The sequence below is a fragment of the Nerophis ophidion genome, linkage group LG28 (assembly GCF_033978795.1).
Source record: "Nerophis ophidion isolate RoL-2023_Sa linkage group LG28, RoL_Noph_v1.0, whole genome shotgun sequence".
Lineage (NCBI taxonomy): Eukaryota > Metazoa > Chordata > Actinopteri > Syngnathiformes > Syngnathidae > Nerophis > Nerophis ophidion.
In genome coordinates this window covers 29,708,358-29,723,076 of record NC_084638.1, presented here as the reverse complement: position 1 = coordinate 29,723,076, position 14,719 = coordinate 29,708,358, and the positions used below count along the sequence as shown (strand labels likewise).

Sequence of the window (14,719 nt, the reverse complement as noted above, 5' to 3'; positions counted from 1 at the left end):
ACAAGCAGTCTTGCATCGTGTTTACTTGCGTGCGATCTCATGTGCGACACAAGCATTCCTGCAGCGTGTTTGTGTGTGATATCATGTGCGAGACAAGCAGTCCTGCAGCGTGTTTACTTGGGTGTGATATCATGTGCGATACAAACAGTCATGCAGCTTGTTTACTGGTGTGCAATATCATGTGCGATACAAGCAGTCTTGCATCGTGTTTACTTGTGTGTGATATCATGTGCGACACAAGCAGTCCTGCCGCATTTTTACTTGGGTGTAAAATCATGTGCGATAAAAACAGTCATGCAGGCTGTTTACTTGTGTGCGATATCATGTGCGACACAAGCATTTCTGCAGCGTGTTTACTTGTGTGTGATATCATGTGCGACACAAGCAGTCCTGCTACATTTTTGCTTGGGTGTGATGTCATGTGCGATACAAACATTAATGCAGCTTTTTACTCGTGTGCGATACAAGCAGTCTCGTAGTGTGTTTACTTGCGTGTGATCTCATGTGCGATACAAGCAAACCTGCAGCATGTCATTTGCGATACAAGCAATCCTGCAGCGTGTTTACTTGTTTGTGATATCATCTGCGATACAAGCAGTGCTGCCGCATTTTTACTTGGGTGTGATATCATGTTTGATACAAACAGTCATGCAGGCTGTTTACTTGTGTGCGATATCATGTGCGACACAAGCAGTCCTGCAGCGTGTTTACTTTTTGTGTGATATCCTGTGCGACACAAGCAGTCCTGCCGCATTTTTACTTGGGTGTGATATCATGTGCGACACAAACAGCCATGCAGGCTGTTTACTTGTGTGCGATGTCATTTGCGACACAAGCAATCCTGCATCGTGTTTACATTTTGTGTGATATCCTGTGCGACACAAGCAGTCCTGATGCATTTTTACTTGGGTGTGATATCATGTGCGATACAAACAGTCATGCAGCCTGTTTGCTGGTGTGCGATATCCTGTGCGACACAAGCAGTCCTGCCGCATTTTTACCTGGGTGTAAAATTATGTGCGATAAAAACAGTCACGCAGCCTGTTTACTGGAGCGCGATATCATGTGCGACACAACCATTCCTGCCGCATTTTTACTCGGGTGTGATATCATGTGCAATACAAACATTCATGCAGCCGATTTACTCATGTGCGATACAGGGAGTCTTGCAGCGTGTTTACTTGCGCGTGATCTCATATGCGATACAAGCAGTCCTGCAGCATGTCATGTGCGATACAAGCAATCCTGCAGCGTGTTTACTTGTTTGTGATATCATCTGCGATACAAGCAGTGCTGCCGCGTTTTTACTTGGGTGTGATATCATGTTTGATACAAACAGTCATGCAGGCTGTTTACTTGTGTGCGATATCATGTGCGACACAAGCAGTCCTGCAGCGTGTTTACTTGTGTGTGATATCATGTGCGACACAAGCAGTCCTGCTACATTTTTGCTTGGGTGTGATGTCATGTGCGATACAAACATTAATGGAGCCTTTTTACTCGTGTGCGATACAAGCAGTCTCGTAGTGTGTTTACTTGCGTGTGATCTCATGTGCGATACAAGCAAACCTGCAGCATGTCATTTGCGATACAAGCAATCCTGCAGCGTGTTTACTTGTTTGTGATATCATCTGCGATACAAACAGTCATGCAGGCTGTTTACTTGTGTGCGATATCATGTGCGACACAAGCAGTCCTGCAGCGTGTTTACTTTTTGTGTGATATCCTGTGCGACACAAGCAGTCCTGCCGCATTTTTACTTGGGTGTGATATCATGTGCGATACAAACACTCATGCAACTGTTTACTGGTGTTTAATATCATGTGCGATACAAGCAGTCTTGCAGCGTGTTTACTTGCGTGCGATCTCATGTGCGACACAAGCAGTCCTGCCGCATGTTTACTTGGGTGTGATATCATGTGCGATACAAACAGTCATGCAGCCTGTTTGCTGGTGTGCGATATCATGTGTGATACAAGCAGTCCTGATGCATTTTTACTTGGGAGTGATATCATGTGCGATACAAACAGTCATGCAGCCTGTTTGCTGGTGTGCGATATCATGTGCGATTCAAGCAGTCTTGCATCGTGTTTACTTGTGTGTGATGTCATGTGCGATACAAGCAGTCTTGCATCGTGTTTACTTGTGTGTGATGTCATGTGCGATACAAGCAGTCTTGCATCGTGTTTACTTGTGTGTGATATCATGTGCGATACAAGCAGTCTTGCATCGTGTTTACTTGTGTGTGATGTCATGTGCGATACAAGCAGTCTTGCATCGTGTTTACTTGTGTGTGATATCATGTGCGATACAAGCAGTCCTGCATCGTGTTTACTTGTGTGTGATGTCATGTGCGAAACAAGCAGTCCTGCATCGTGTTTACTTGTGTGTGATGTCATGTGCGATACAAGCAGTCCTGCAGCGTGTTTACTTGTGTGTGATATCCTGTGCGACACAAGCAGTCCTGATGCATTTTTACTCGGGTGTGATATCATGTGCGATACAAACAGTCATGCAGCCTGTTTACTTGTGTGTGATATCATGTGCGAAACAAGCAGTCCTGCAGCATGTTTACTTGTGTGTGATATCATGTGCGATACAAGCAGTCCTGCATCGTGTTTACTTGTGTGTGATGTCATGTGCGAAACAAGCAGTCCTGCATCGTGTTTACTTGTGTGTGATGTCATGTGCGATACAAGCAGTCCTGCAGCGTGTTTACTTGTGTGTGATATCCTGTGCGACACAAGCAGTCCTGATGCATTTTTACTCGGGTGTGATATCATGTGCGATACAAACAGTCATGCAGCCTGTTTACTTGCGTGTGATATCCTGTGCGACACAAGCAGTCCTGCCGCATTTTTACTTGGGTGTGATATCATGTGCGATACAAACACTCATGCAACTGTTTACTGGTGTTTAATATCATGTGCGATACAAGCAGTCTTGCAGCGTGTTTACTTGCGTGCGATCTCATGTGCGACACAAGCAGTCCTGCCGCATGTTTACTTGGGTGTGATATCATGTGCGATACAAACAGTCATGCAGCCTGTTTGCTGGTGTGCGATATCATGTGTGATACAAGCAGTCCTGATGCATTTTTACTTGGGAGTGATATCATGTGCGATACAAACAGTCATGCAGCCTGTTTGCTGGTGTGCGATATCATGTGCGATTCAAGCAGTCTTGCATCGTGTTTACTTGTGTGTGATGTCATGTGCGATACAAGCAGTCTTGCATCGTGTTTACTTGTGTGTGATGTCATGTGCGATACAAGCAGTCTTGCATCGTGTTTACTTGTGTGTGATATCATGTGCGATACAAGCAGTCTTGCATCGTGTTTACTTGTGTGTGATGTCATGTGCGATACAAGCAGTCTTGCATCGTGTTTACTTGTGTGTGATATCATGTGCGATACAAGCAGTCCTGCATCGTGTTTACTTGTGTGTGATGTCATGTGCGAAACAAGCAGTCCTGCATCGTGTTTACTTGTGTGTGATGTCATGTGCGATACAAGCAGTCCTGCAGCGTGTTTACTTGTGTGTGATATCCTGTGCGACACAAGCAGTCCTGATGCATTTTTACTCGGGTGTGATATCATGTGCGATACAAACAGTCATGCAGCCTGTTTACTTGTGTGTGATATCATGTGCGAAACAAGCAGTCCTGCAGCATGTTTACTTGTGTGTGATATCATGTGCGAAACAAGCAGTCCTGCAGCATGTTTACTTGTGTGGGACATATTGTGCGATACAAGCAGTCCTGCAGCGTGTTTATTTGTGTGTGATATCATCTGCGATACAAGCAGTCCTGCAGTGTTTTTTTTTGTTTTTTTTGCAAACATGGATAGCCAGTTAACATATAAAAGTCCTCCATTAACCACACCATTTATTCTATTTTACTAAAGTCATTTACAAAATACATGTGCTAACAGCTACACAACATCCGAGCACACTCTAGCACACAAGCTAGACGTACGTAAACACCATTGATCCATAGAACAGCACACAAGTCAATACAAGCTATCAAATAATTATCGTTGTTTTAATACTTACATGCCTGCTTTGGCGCCCCCTGCTTTTTTCTACGCTGTCTAGTTTCCATGGTTTCCAAGGGAAGGCCCGGGTGACTGAGCACACCTGATTGCAATCATCTCCACCCTGCTGACCACACACACCTGTGGTTGTGGGATCTTTCCTGGTGTGTCCTGTCACGCTTTCCACGCCAACTCCGCCTGTTAGTATTTTGGCCGCTTGTATTTTTGTGTTTTTGGATATCTAAATCGGTCCTCCAGGCTTCCCCTTGAGACCACCATTTGTTTCCAGTTTTCTTTTTTTTTTGTTTTCCCCCCATCTAAATTCCACTCCTAGTTTATTCCTGCCACTGGCTCTCTACCGCCTGCGACATTGATTTTGGTTTCTTACCCCTTATGGCGTCATTAGCTTGTTTTTGTTATTCTGGTACCTCCGGGCCAGTATTTTCATTTTTGTTATCACTCGCATTTTGTGAGATTACATCCTGTTTTTTGTTTTTATGGGGTGGTCCACCCTGAAGACAAGAACGTAACAACAAAGTCTCCAAAGCGGACGCATATTACACTAAAAACAAATATAAATGTGACACTTTTGTTTTTGCTCCCATTTCTCATGAAATGAACTCAAAGATCTAAAACAAAACACCTATTTCTCTTCACAAATCTGTGTTACTGAGCATTTCTTCTTTGCCAGGATAGTCCATCCCGCCTCACAGGTGTGGCATATCAAGATGCTGATTAAACTGCATGATTATAGAGCAGGTGTGCCTTAGGTTCCCCAAAATAAAAGGCCACACTGAAATGTGCAGTTTTGCTTTATTAAACACGCTGCAGGACTGCTTGTATCGCAAATGATATCACACGCAAGTAAAAACTCTCCAGGACTTTTTGTATCGCACATGATATCGCACACAAGTAAAGAGGCTGCAGGACTGCTTCTGTCTCACATGATATGACACGCAAGTTAACACTCTGCAGGACTTTTTGTATCGCACATGATATCGCACACAAGTAAAGAGGTTGCAGGATTGCTTCTATCTCACATGATATGACACGCAAGTAAACACTCTGCAGGACTGCTTGTATCGCACATGATATGACACGCAAGTAAACACTCTGCAGGACTGCTTGTATCGCACATGATATCACAGGCAAGTAAAAACTCTCCAGGACTTTTTGTATCGCACATGATATGACACGCAAGTAAACACTCTGCAGGACTTTTTGCATCGCACATGATATCGCACACAAGTAAAGAGGTTGCAGGATTGCTTCTATCCCATATGATATGACACGCAAGTAAACACTCTGCAGGACTTTTTGTATCGCACATGATATCGCACAAAAGTAAAGAGGTTGGAGGATTGCTTCTATCTCACATGCTATGACACGCAAGTTAACACTCTGCAGGACTGCTTGTATCGCACATGATATCACAGGCAAGTAAAAACTCTCCAGGACTTTTTGTATCGCACATGATATCGCACACAAGTAAAGAGGTTACAGGATTGCTTCTATCTCACATGATATGACACGCAAGTAAACACTCTGCAGGACTGCTTGTATCGCACATGATATCACAGGCAAGTAAAAACTCTCCAGGACTTTTTGTATCGCACATGATATCGCACACAAGTAAAGAGGCTGCAGGACTGCTTCTATCTCACATGCTATCACACGCAAGTTAACACTCTGCAGGACTTTTTGTATCGCACATGATATCGCACGCAAGTTAACACTCTGCAGGACTTTTTGTATCGCACATGATATCACACGCAAGTTAACACTCTGCAGGACTTTTTGTATCGCACATGATATCGCACACAAGTAAAGAGGTTGCAGGATTGCTTCTATCTCACATGATATGACACGCAAGTAAACACTCTGCAGGACTGCTTGTATCGCACATGATATCACAGGCAAGTAAAAACTCTCCAGGACTTTTTGTATCGCACATGATATCGCACACAAGTAAAGAGGCTGCAGGACTGCTTCTATCTCACATGCTATCACACGCAAGTTAACACTCTGCAGGACTTTTTGTATCGCACATGATATCGCACGCAAGTTAACACTCTGCAGGACTTTTTGTATCGCACATGATATCACACGCAAGTTAACACTCTGCAGGACTTTTTGTATCGCACATGATATCGCACACAAGTAAAGAGGTTGCAGGATTGCTTCTATCTCACATGATATGACACGCAAGTAAACACTCTGCAGGACTGCTTGTATCGCACATGATATCACAGGCAAGTAAAAACTCTCCAGGACTTTTTGTATCGCACATGATATCGCACACAAGTAAAGAGGCTGCAGGACTGCTTCTGTCTCACATGATATGACACGCAAGTTAACACTCTGCAGGACTTTTTGTATCGCACATGATATCGCACACAAGTAAAGAGGTTGGAGGATTGCTTCTATCTCACATGATATGACACGCAAGTAAACACTCTGCAGGACTGCTTGTATCGCACATGATATCACAGGCAAGTAAAAACTCTCCAGGACTTTTTGTATCGCACATGATATCGCACGCAAGTAAAGAGGCTGCAGGACTGCTTCTGTCTCACATGCTATGACACGCAAGTTAACACTCTGCAGGACTTTTTGTATCGCACATGATATCGCACACAAGTAAAGAGGCTGCAGGACTGCTTCTATCTCACATGCTATGACACGCAAGTTAACACTCTGCAGGACTTTTTGTATCGCACATGATATCGCACACAAGTAAAGAGGTTGCAGGACTGCTTCTATCTCACATGCTATGACACGCAAGTTAACACTCTGCAGGACTTTTTGTATCGCACATGATATCGCACAAAAGTAAAGAGGTTGGAGGATTGCTTCTATCTCACATGCTATGACACGCAAGTTAACACTCTGCAGGACTGCTTGTATCGCACATGATATCACAGGCAAGTAAAAACTCTCCAGGACTTTTTGTATCGCACATGATATCGCACACAAGTAAAGAGGTTGCAGGACTGCTTCTATCTCACATGCTATGACACGCAAGTTAACACTCTGCAGGACTTTTTGTATCGCACATGATATCGCACACAAGTAAAGAGGTTGGAGGATTGCTTCTATCTCACATGCTATGACACGCAAGTTAACACTCTGCAGGACTTTTTGTATCGCACATGATATCGCACACAAGTAAAGAGGTTGGAGGATTGCTTCTATCTCACATGCTATGACACGCAAGTTAACACTCTCCAGGACTTTTTGTATCGCACATGATATCGCACACAAGTAAAGAGGCTGCAGGACTGCTTCTATCTCACATGCTATGACACGCAAGTTAACACTCTGCAGGACTTTTTGTATCGCACATGATATCGCACACAAGTAAAGAGGCTGCAGGACTGCTTCTATCTCACATGCTATGACACGCAAGTTAACACTCTGCAGGACTTTTTGTATCGCACATGATATCGCACAAAAGTAAAGAGGTTGGAGGATTGCTTCTATCTCACATGCTATGACACGCAAGTTAACACTCTGCAGGACTGCTTGTATCGCACATGATATGACACGCAAGTAAACACTCTGCAGGACTGCTTGTATCGCACATGATATCACACGCAAATAAACACTCTCCAGGACTTTTTGTATCGCACATGATATCGCACACCAGTAAAGAGGCTGCGGGACTGCTTCTGTCTCACATGATATTAAACGCAAGTTAACACTGCAGGACTTGTATCGCACATGGCATCACGCACAAGTAAACACGCTGCATGTTTGATTAACGCAGATTTGTTAAATATATTTGAGTAGATAGTAATATTTTTAGATCTTTAATTTCAACAAATTAAAAATGGTAGAAAAAAACTAAAGTTCTGCGTTTATATTTTTGTTCAGTCGAGAAAAGTAACAAACGTGTCGGCATTATTCAATTTACTGCGTCGTGATCGTACCTTTATGAATTTTTGTGACCACCAGAAAAGAACCAAAAATCCTCCACTTCAACTTAATGTTGACATTGATATCGACAACTGATATATGTCTTTAGGACCGGGAACAAACAATGACTCGACGCTGAATCGACAACGGATATGTGGCTTTAAGATCGGGAACTAATCCTGACTCGATGCTGATATCGACAACTGATATATGGCTTTAGGATCGGGAACTAATCATGGCTTGACGCTGATATCGACAACTGATATGTGGCTTTTGGATCAGGAACTAATCATGGCTCGACGTTGACATGGACAACTGATATATGGCTTTAGGATCGGGAACTAATCCTGACTCGATGCTGATATCGACAACTGATATATGTCTTTAGGATCGGATACTAATCATGACTCGACGCTGATATCGACAACTGATATATTTCTTTAGGATCAGGAACTAATCATGACTCGACACTGATATCAATAACTGATATGTGGCTTTTGGATCGGGAACTAATCATGACTCAACATTGATATCGACAACTGATATATGTCTTTAGGATCGGGAACTAATCATGACTCAACATTGATATCGACAACTGATATATGTCTTTAGGATCAGGAACTAATCATGACTCAACATTGATATCGACAACTGATATATGTCTTTAGGATCGGGAACTAATCATGACTCGACGCTGATATCGACAACCGATATGTGGCTTTAGGACCGGGAACAAACAATGACTCGACGCTGAATCGACAACTGATATGTGGCTTTTGGATCAGGAACTAATCATGACTCGACGCTGATATCGACAACTGATATGTGGCTTTTTGAACGGGAACTAATCATGACTCGACGCTGACATGGACAACTGATATGTGGCTTTAGGATCGGGAACTAATCATGACGCCAAGCTGATACCGACAACTGATATGTGGCTTTAGGATCGGGAACTAATCATGACTCAACGTTGATATCGACAACTGATATATGGCTGTTGGATTGGGAACTAATTATGACACAACATTGATATTGACAACTGATAAATGGCTTTAGGATCGGGAACTAATCATGACTCGATGCTGATATCAACAACTGATACATGGCTTTAGGATCGGGAACTAATCGTGACTCGACGCTGATATCGACAACTGATATATGTCTTTAGGATCGGGAACTAATCATGACTCGACGTTGCTATCGACAACTGATACATGCATGACCTTAGGATCGGGAACTAATCGTGACTCGACGCTGATATCAACAACTGATATATGTCTTTAAGATCGGGAACTAATCGTGACTTGACGCTGATATCGACAACTGATATATGTCTTTAGGATCGGGAACTAATCGTGACTTGACGCTGATATCGACAACTGATATATGTCTTTAGGATCGGGAACTAATCGTGACTCGACCTTGCTATCGACAACTGATATATGGCTCTAAGATCAGGAAACAATCATGACTCGACGCTCATATCGACCACTGATATGTGGCTTTTGGATCGGGAACTAATCCTGAATCGATGCTGATATCGACAACTGATATATGGCTTTAGGATCGGGAACTAATCATGACTCGATGCTGATATCAACAACTGATACATGGCTTTAGGATCGGGAACTAATCGTGACTCGACGCTGATATCGACAACTGATATATGTCTTTAGGATCGGGAACTAATCATGACTCGACGTTGCTATCGACAACTGATATATGGCTTTAGAATTGGGAACTAATGACTCGATGCTGATATCAACAACTGATACATGGCTTTAAGATCGGGAACTAATCGTGACTCGACGCTGATATCGACAACTGATATATGTCTTTAGGATCGGGAACTAATCGTGACTTGACGCTGATATCGACAACTGATATATGTCTTTAGGATCGGGAACTAATCGTGACTCGACCTTGCTATCGACAACTGATATATGGCTTTAGGATCAGGAAACAATCATGACTCGACGCTGATATCGACCACTGATATGTGGCTTTTGGATCGGGAACTAATCATGACTCGACCCTGATATCGACAACTTATATATGGCTTTAGGATCGGGAACTAATCATGCCTATAGGCAACAAACAGCTACACAACAGCTAAGCACACAATAGCATACATGCTAAACATACCTAATAATCATTGAACAATAAAACAGCAAATTTATCAATATAATCAAATACCAAAATATTGTAGTTGTATAATACTTATTTCCATGGCCGAAGCATTTTATAAAGTATCCAGTAACAAACGTGTCCACATCATTCAACTTACTGCGTCATGAGCTTTACTTCATTAGTTCTTGTGACCACTAGATGTAAACAAAAAATACAAGACCACTCCACTTCAACTCAAAGACAGCATAAGTCCATTACAGACGGCTCCGAATAAATAGGTTAGCGTTTCTCTTACCTGCCATTGTTCTTTGTTAGACCCACTTCACCTGATCAAACCTTTTCTAAATAATACGAGCACGGATGATGTTCGGGTTCAATCCCCAATTAAACACCTTGAGAAGGCATCCAAAGTGCGAGAGCGTCCCTGAGCTCTTGTTGTCGGCTTGTAAATAAGCTTTAATAAGTAAGAAGCAAAAGTATAATTGTATCGTAATATCGCAGAGGGCTGCACTATTTTTACAAGCGGCCTAATTAAAAGTGACTTAAGGCATGATTAACGATTTGTCTGGCTGCAGGTAATTATCTCTCAGCGAAGAGCGGAGCATATCAAACCCACGCAGAGATCCAGATTAAACAAAAAGTCCACACGAACCCGGATTGAAAATAACCACGGAATTTTGGGATTTTCCTCAAAGTTCCGAACTCTGAAAGTGAAATAATAGAAGAAGATATGCTTTTAAAGACCAATTGATACGAGTTTTTAAATTGCATTTCAGATATTAAGTCCTGGTCGGCGGATCACTTTTCACAGGTTAACCAAGACCAGACTGAAGTCTTAGTGTTCGGGCACTGAGACCCGGACAGAAAAACATATATCAAAACTACAATCGTTGTCTTAACACCATCAAAATATGGGCGTCGTTTTGGACCTCCTTGTGCAGATGGATCCTGTGATAGTGTTTACTCACATGCCTCCTCTGTACTCTCAATCAATCAATCAATGTTTATTTATATAGCCCCAAATCACAAATGTCTCAAAGGACTGCACAAATCATTACGACTACAACATCCTCGGAAGAACCCACAAAAGGACAAGGAAAACTCACACCCAGGGGGCAGGGAGAATTCACATTCAGTGGGACGCCAGTGACAATGCTGACTATGAGAAACCTTGGAGAGGACCTCAGATGTGGGCAACCCCCCCCCCCCTCTAGGGGACCGAAAGCAATGGATGTCGAGCGGGTCTAACATGATACTGTGAAAGTTCAATCCATAGTGGCTCCAAGACAGCAGTGAGAGTCCCGTCCACAGGAAACCATCTCAAGCGGATCAGCAGCGTAGAGATGTCCCCAACCGATACAGGCCATGCAATCAATGTGTCCGTATAGTTGCATTGTGCAAGGGAACATTGTCACAATTTCAGAAGGGTTAAAACCTATAAAAATCAGTTCCCAGTGGCTTATTTTATTTTTCCAAGTTTTTTTCAAAATTTTACCCGTCCCGGAATAGCCCTAAAAAAAGCTTTAAGGTGCTTGATTTTCGCTATCTGCGAAGCCACTGTCGATTTTCCTGTGACGTCACGTAGCGATGCTGATACAAACAGATGGTGGATAGAACGGCAAGATATAGCGACATTAGCTCGGATTCAGACTCGGATTTCAGCGGCTTAAGCGATTCAACGGATTACGCATGTATTGAAACGGATGGTTGGAGTATGAAGGCAGATAGCGAAAACGAAATTGAAGAAGAAACTGAAGCTATTGAGCTAATAGCTATTGACGCTATTCGGCCATGTCTGCCTTAGCATCGCCGGTAAAATGTGCGGACCAAACGATCGGGACTTTCGTATTGACACTGGAGCAACTTAAATCCGTCGATTGGTAAGTGTTTGTTTGGCATTAAATGTGGGTGGAAGGAAACGCTGGATGTAAATAGAGTTTCAAAAGTACATACAGCTAGCCTAAATAGCATGTTGGCATCGATTAGCTGGCAGTCATGCCGCGACCAAATATGTCTGATTAGCACATAAGTCAACAACATCAACAAAACTTTCGTTGACTTTATCGTTGCGACTAAATCTGCTTTGAGTGTCGCAGGATATCCAGACATTCTTGCCCTCTCTGTGCCATCTCTGTCGTGGCATCGCCGGTAAAAACCGAACGGGGGACTTTTCCATCTCTTGACACTGGAGCAACTTAAATCAGTCGATTGGTAAGTGTTTGTTTGGCATTAAATGTGGGTGGAAGGAAACGCTGGATGTAAATACATAGTTTTAAATGTACATACAGCTAGCCTGAATAGCATGTTAGCATCGATTAGCTGGCAGTCATGCCGCGACCAAATATGTCTGATTAGCACATAAGTCAACAACATCAACAAAACTTTCGTTGACTTTATCGTTGCGACTAAATCTGCTTTGAGTGTCGCAGGATATCCAGACATTCTTGCCCTCTCTGTGCCATCTCTGTCGTGGCATCGCCGGTAAAAACCGAACGGGGGACTTTTCCATCTCTTGACACTGGAGCAACTTAAATCAGTCGATTGGTAAGTGCTTGTTTGGCATTAAATGTGGGTGGAAGGAAACGCTGGATGTAAATACATAGTTTCAAATGTACATACAGCTAGCCTAAATAGCATGTCAGCATCGATTAGCTGGCAGTCATGCCGCGACCAAATATGTCTGATCAGTACATAAATCAACAACATCAACAAAACTTTCGTTGACTTTATCATTGGGAATGCATCTGCTTTGAGTGTCGCAGGATATCCAGACATTCTTGCTATCTCTGTGCCATCTCTGTCGTAGCATCGCCGGTAAAAACCAAACGAGGGACTTTCGCATCTCTTGACACTGGAGCAACTTAAATCCGTCGATTGGTAAGTGTTTGTTTGGCATTAAATGTGGGTGGAGGGAAAGGCTGGATGCAAATATAGCTACATATGAGGCATAATGCTGCAATATGTGCATACAGCTAGCCTAAATAGCATGTTAGCATCGATTAGCATGCTGTGTTAATCGATGCTTATTCTACGTAAATCAACTTGAATCCGTCCCTGATCGTGTTGTTACACCCTCCGACAACACACCGACGAGGCATGATGTCTCCGACGTACCGGAAAACAGTCGAAAAAACGTAAAACAACAGAGCTGCTTTTACTTGTGTGTGTAATGTGGTGGACAAAATGGCGTTGACTACCGATAAGTATAAATAGCGATAAATAGAAAGGCGTTTAATTCGCCAAAATTCACCCATTTACAGTTCGGAAATCGGTTAAAAAAACATATGGTCTTTTTTCTGCAACATCAAGGTATATATTGACGCTTACATAGGTCTGCTGATAATGTTCCCTTATGACTTCGTAAAGCGCGTTGCATTTCTTTTATGTATGAAAAGCGCTTTATAAATAAAGTTTGATTGATTGATTGGTTGATAAAGACCCAAGCGCCTACCTTTGAAGAAGCAGTCCTTGCTGTGCACCACGTAGATCCGCCTCCTCTCCAGGCAGGCGCTCCTGTAAACCTCGCAGTGGTTTTCGTAGAAGCGTCCGTCCGAGCCGCACACCGGCACGAAGGAGGGCCGGCACTGTTCCTGGCAGACGCACTCGGCCCGCCCGCTGCCCGCCATCAGGACGCACTGGCGGCCGCGGCCGCAGTAGGTCCTCCGGCAGGCACCGCCGTCAGGGTCGGGGGATGCTGGGGGGGGAACGACAGAAAGACTGTAAAAAACAGGTATTGATGGCTGAACTCTAAAAGGTCGACATCTGACCCAGATTCCGAGTCCAATGTGGTTCAGGTTTTTGTTTTTATTATGCATGAGGAATGTGGTCTTATAAAAAACTCTAAATTAGGGTGTGGAGGGAGGTGTGGTCAGCACGCCTGCAGGAGCAAAAGGTCACCGCCTCTGTAAATGGTGCTGAGGACGAGCACCGGCGGATGGGGGCGGGGAGAACGACAGAAAGACTGTAAAAACCAGGTATTGATGGCTAAACTCTAGAAAAATCGACATTTGACCCAGGCAATGTTTTCTTGCCTCCGAGCTCAAAGTGGTTCAGTTTTGTTTTTTTCGTTCATGCATGAGGAATGTGGTCTTAAAAATGAAATACACTTTAAATTAGGGTGTGGAGGGAGGTGTGGTCAGCGTGCCTGCAGGAGCAAAAGGTCACCGCCTCTGTCTATGGTGCGGAGGACGAGCACCGCCGGATGGGGGCGGGGAGAACGACAGAAAGACTGTAAAAACCAGGTATTGATGGCTAAACTCTAAAAAAATCGACATTTGACCCAGGCAATGTTTTCTTGCCTCTGAGCTCAAAGTTGTTCTTTTTTTTTTGTTTTGTTCATGCATGAGGAATGTGGTCTTAAAAATGAAATATACTCTAAATTAGGGTGTGGAGGGAGGTGTGGTCAGCGCGCCTGCAGGAGCAAAAGGTCACCGCCTCTGTCTATGGTGCGGAGGATGAGCACCGCCGGATGGGGGCGGGGAGAACGACAGAAAGACTGTAAAAACCAGGTATTGATGGCTAAACTCTAAAAAAAAATCGACATTTGACCCAGGCAATGTTTTCTTGCCTCCGAGCTCAAAGTGGTTCAGTTTTGTTTTTTTCGTTCATGCATGAGGAATGTGGTCTTAAAAATGA

At 43.4% G+C, this 14,719-nt stretch overlaps 1 protein-coding gene across 2 annotated transcripts in view; it reads right to left on the bottom strand.

The window, feature by feature from the left end:
• The window catches only part of fstl4 (follistatin-like 4), a 495,615-nt gene that overhangs the window by 283,434 nt on the left and 197,462 nt on the right, over positions 1–14,719 (bottom strand). For both annotated transcript variants that reach the window (XM_061890530.1, XM_061890531.1), the window contains one exon: positions 13,536–13,778. In XM_061890530.1, coding sequence (XP_061746514.1) covers positions 13,536–13,778 — 243 coding nt within the window. The remainder of the gene's footprint in view (positions 1–13,535; positions 13,779–14,719) is intronic.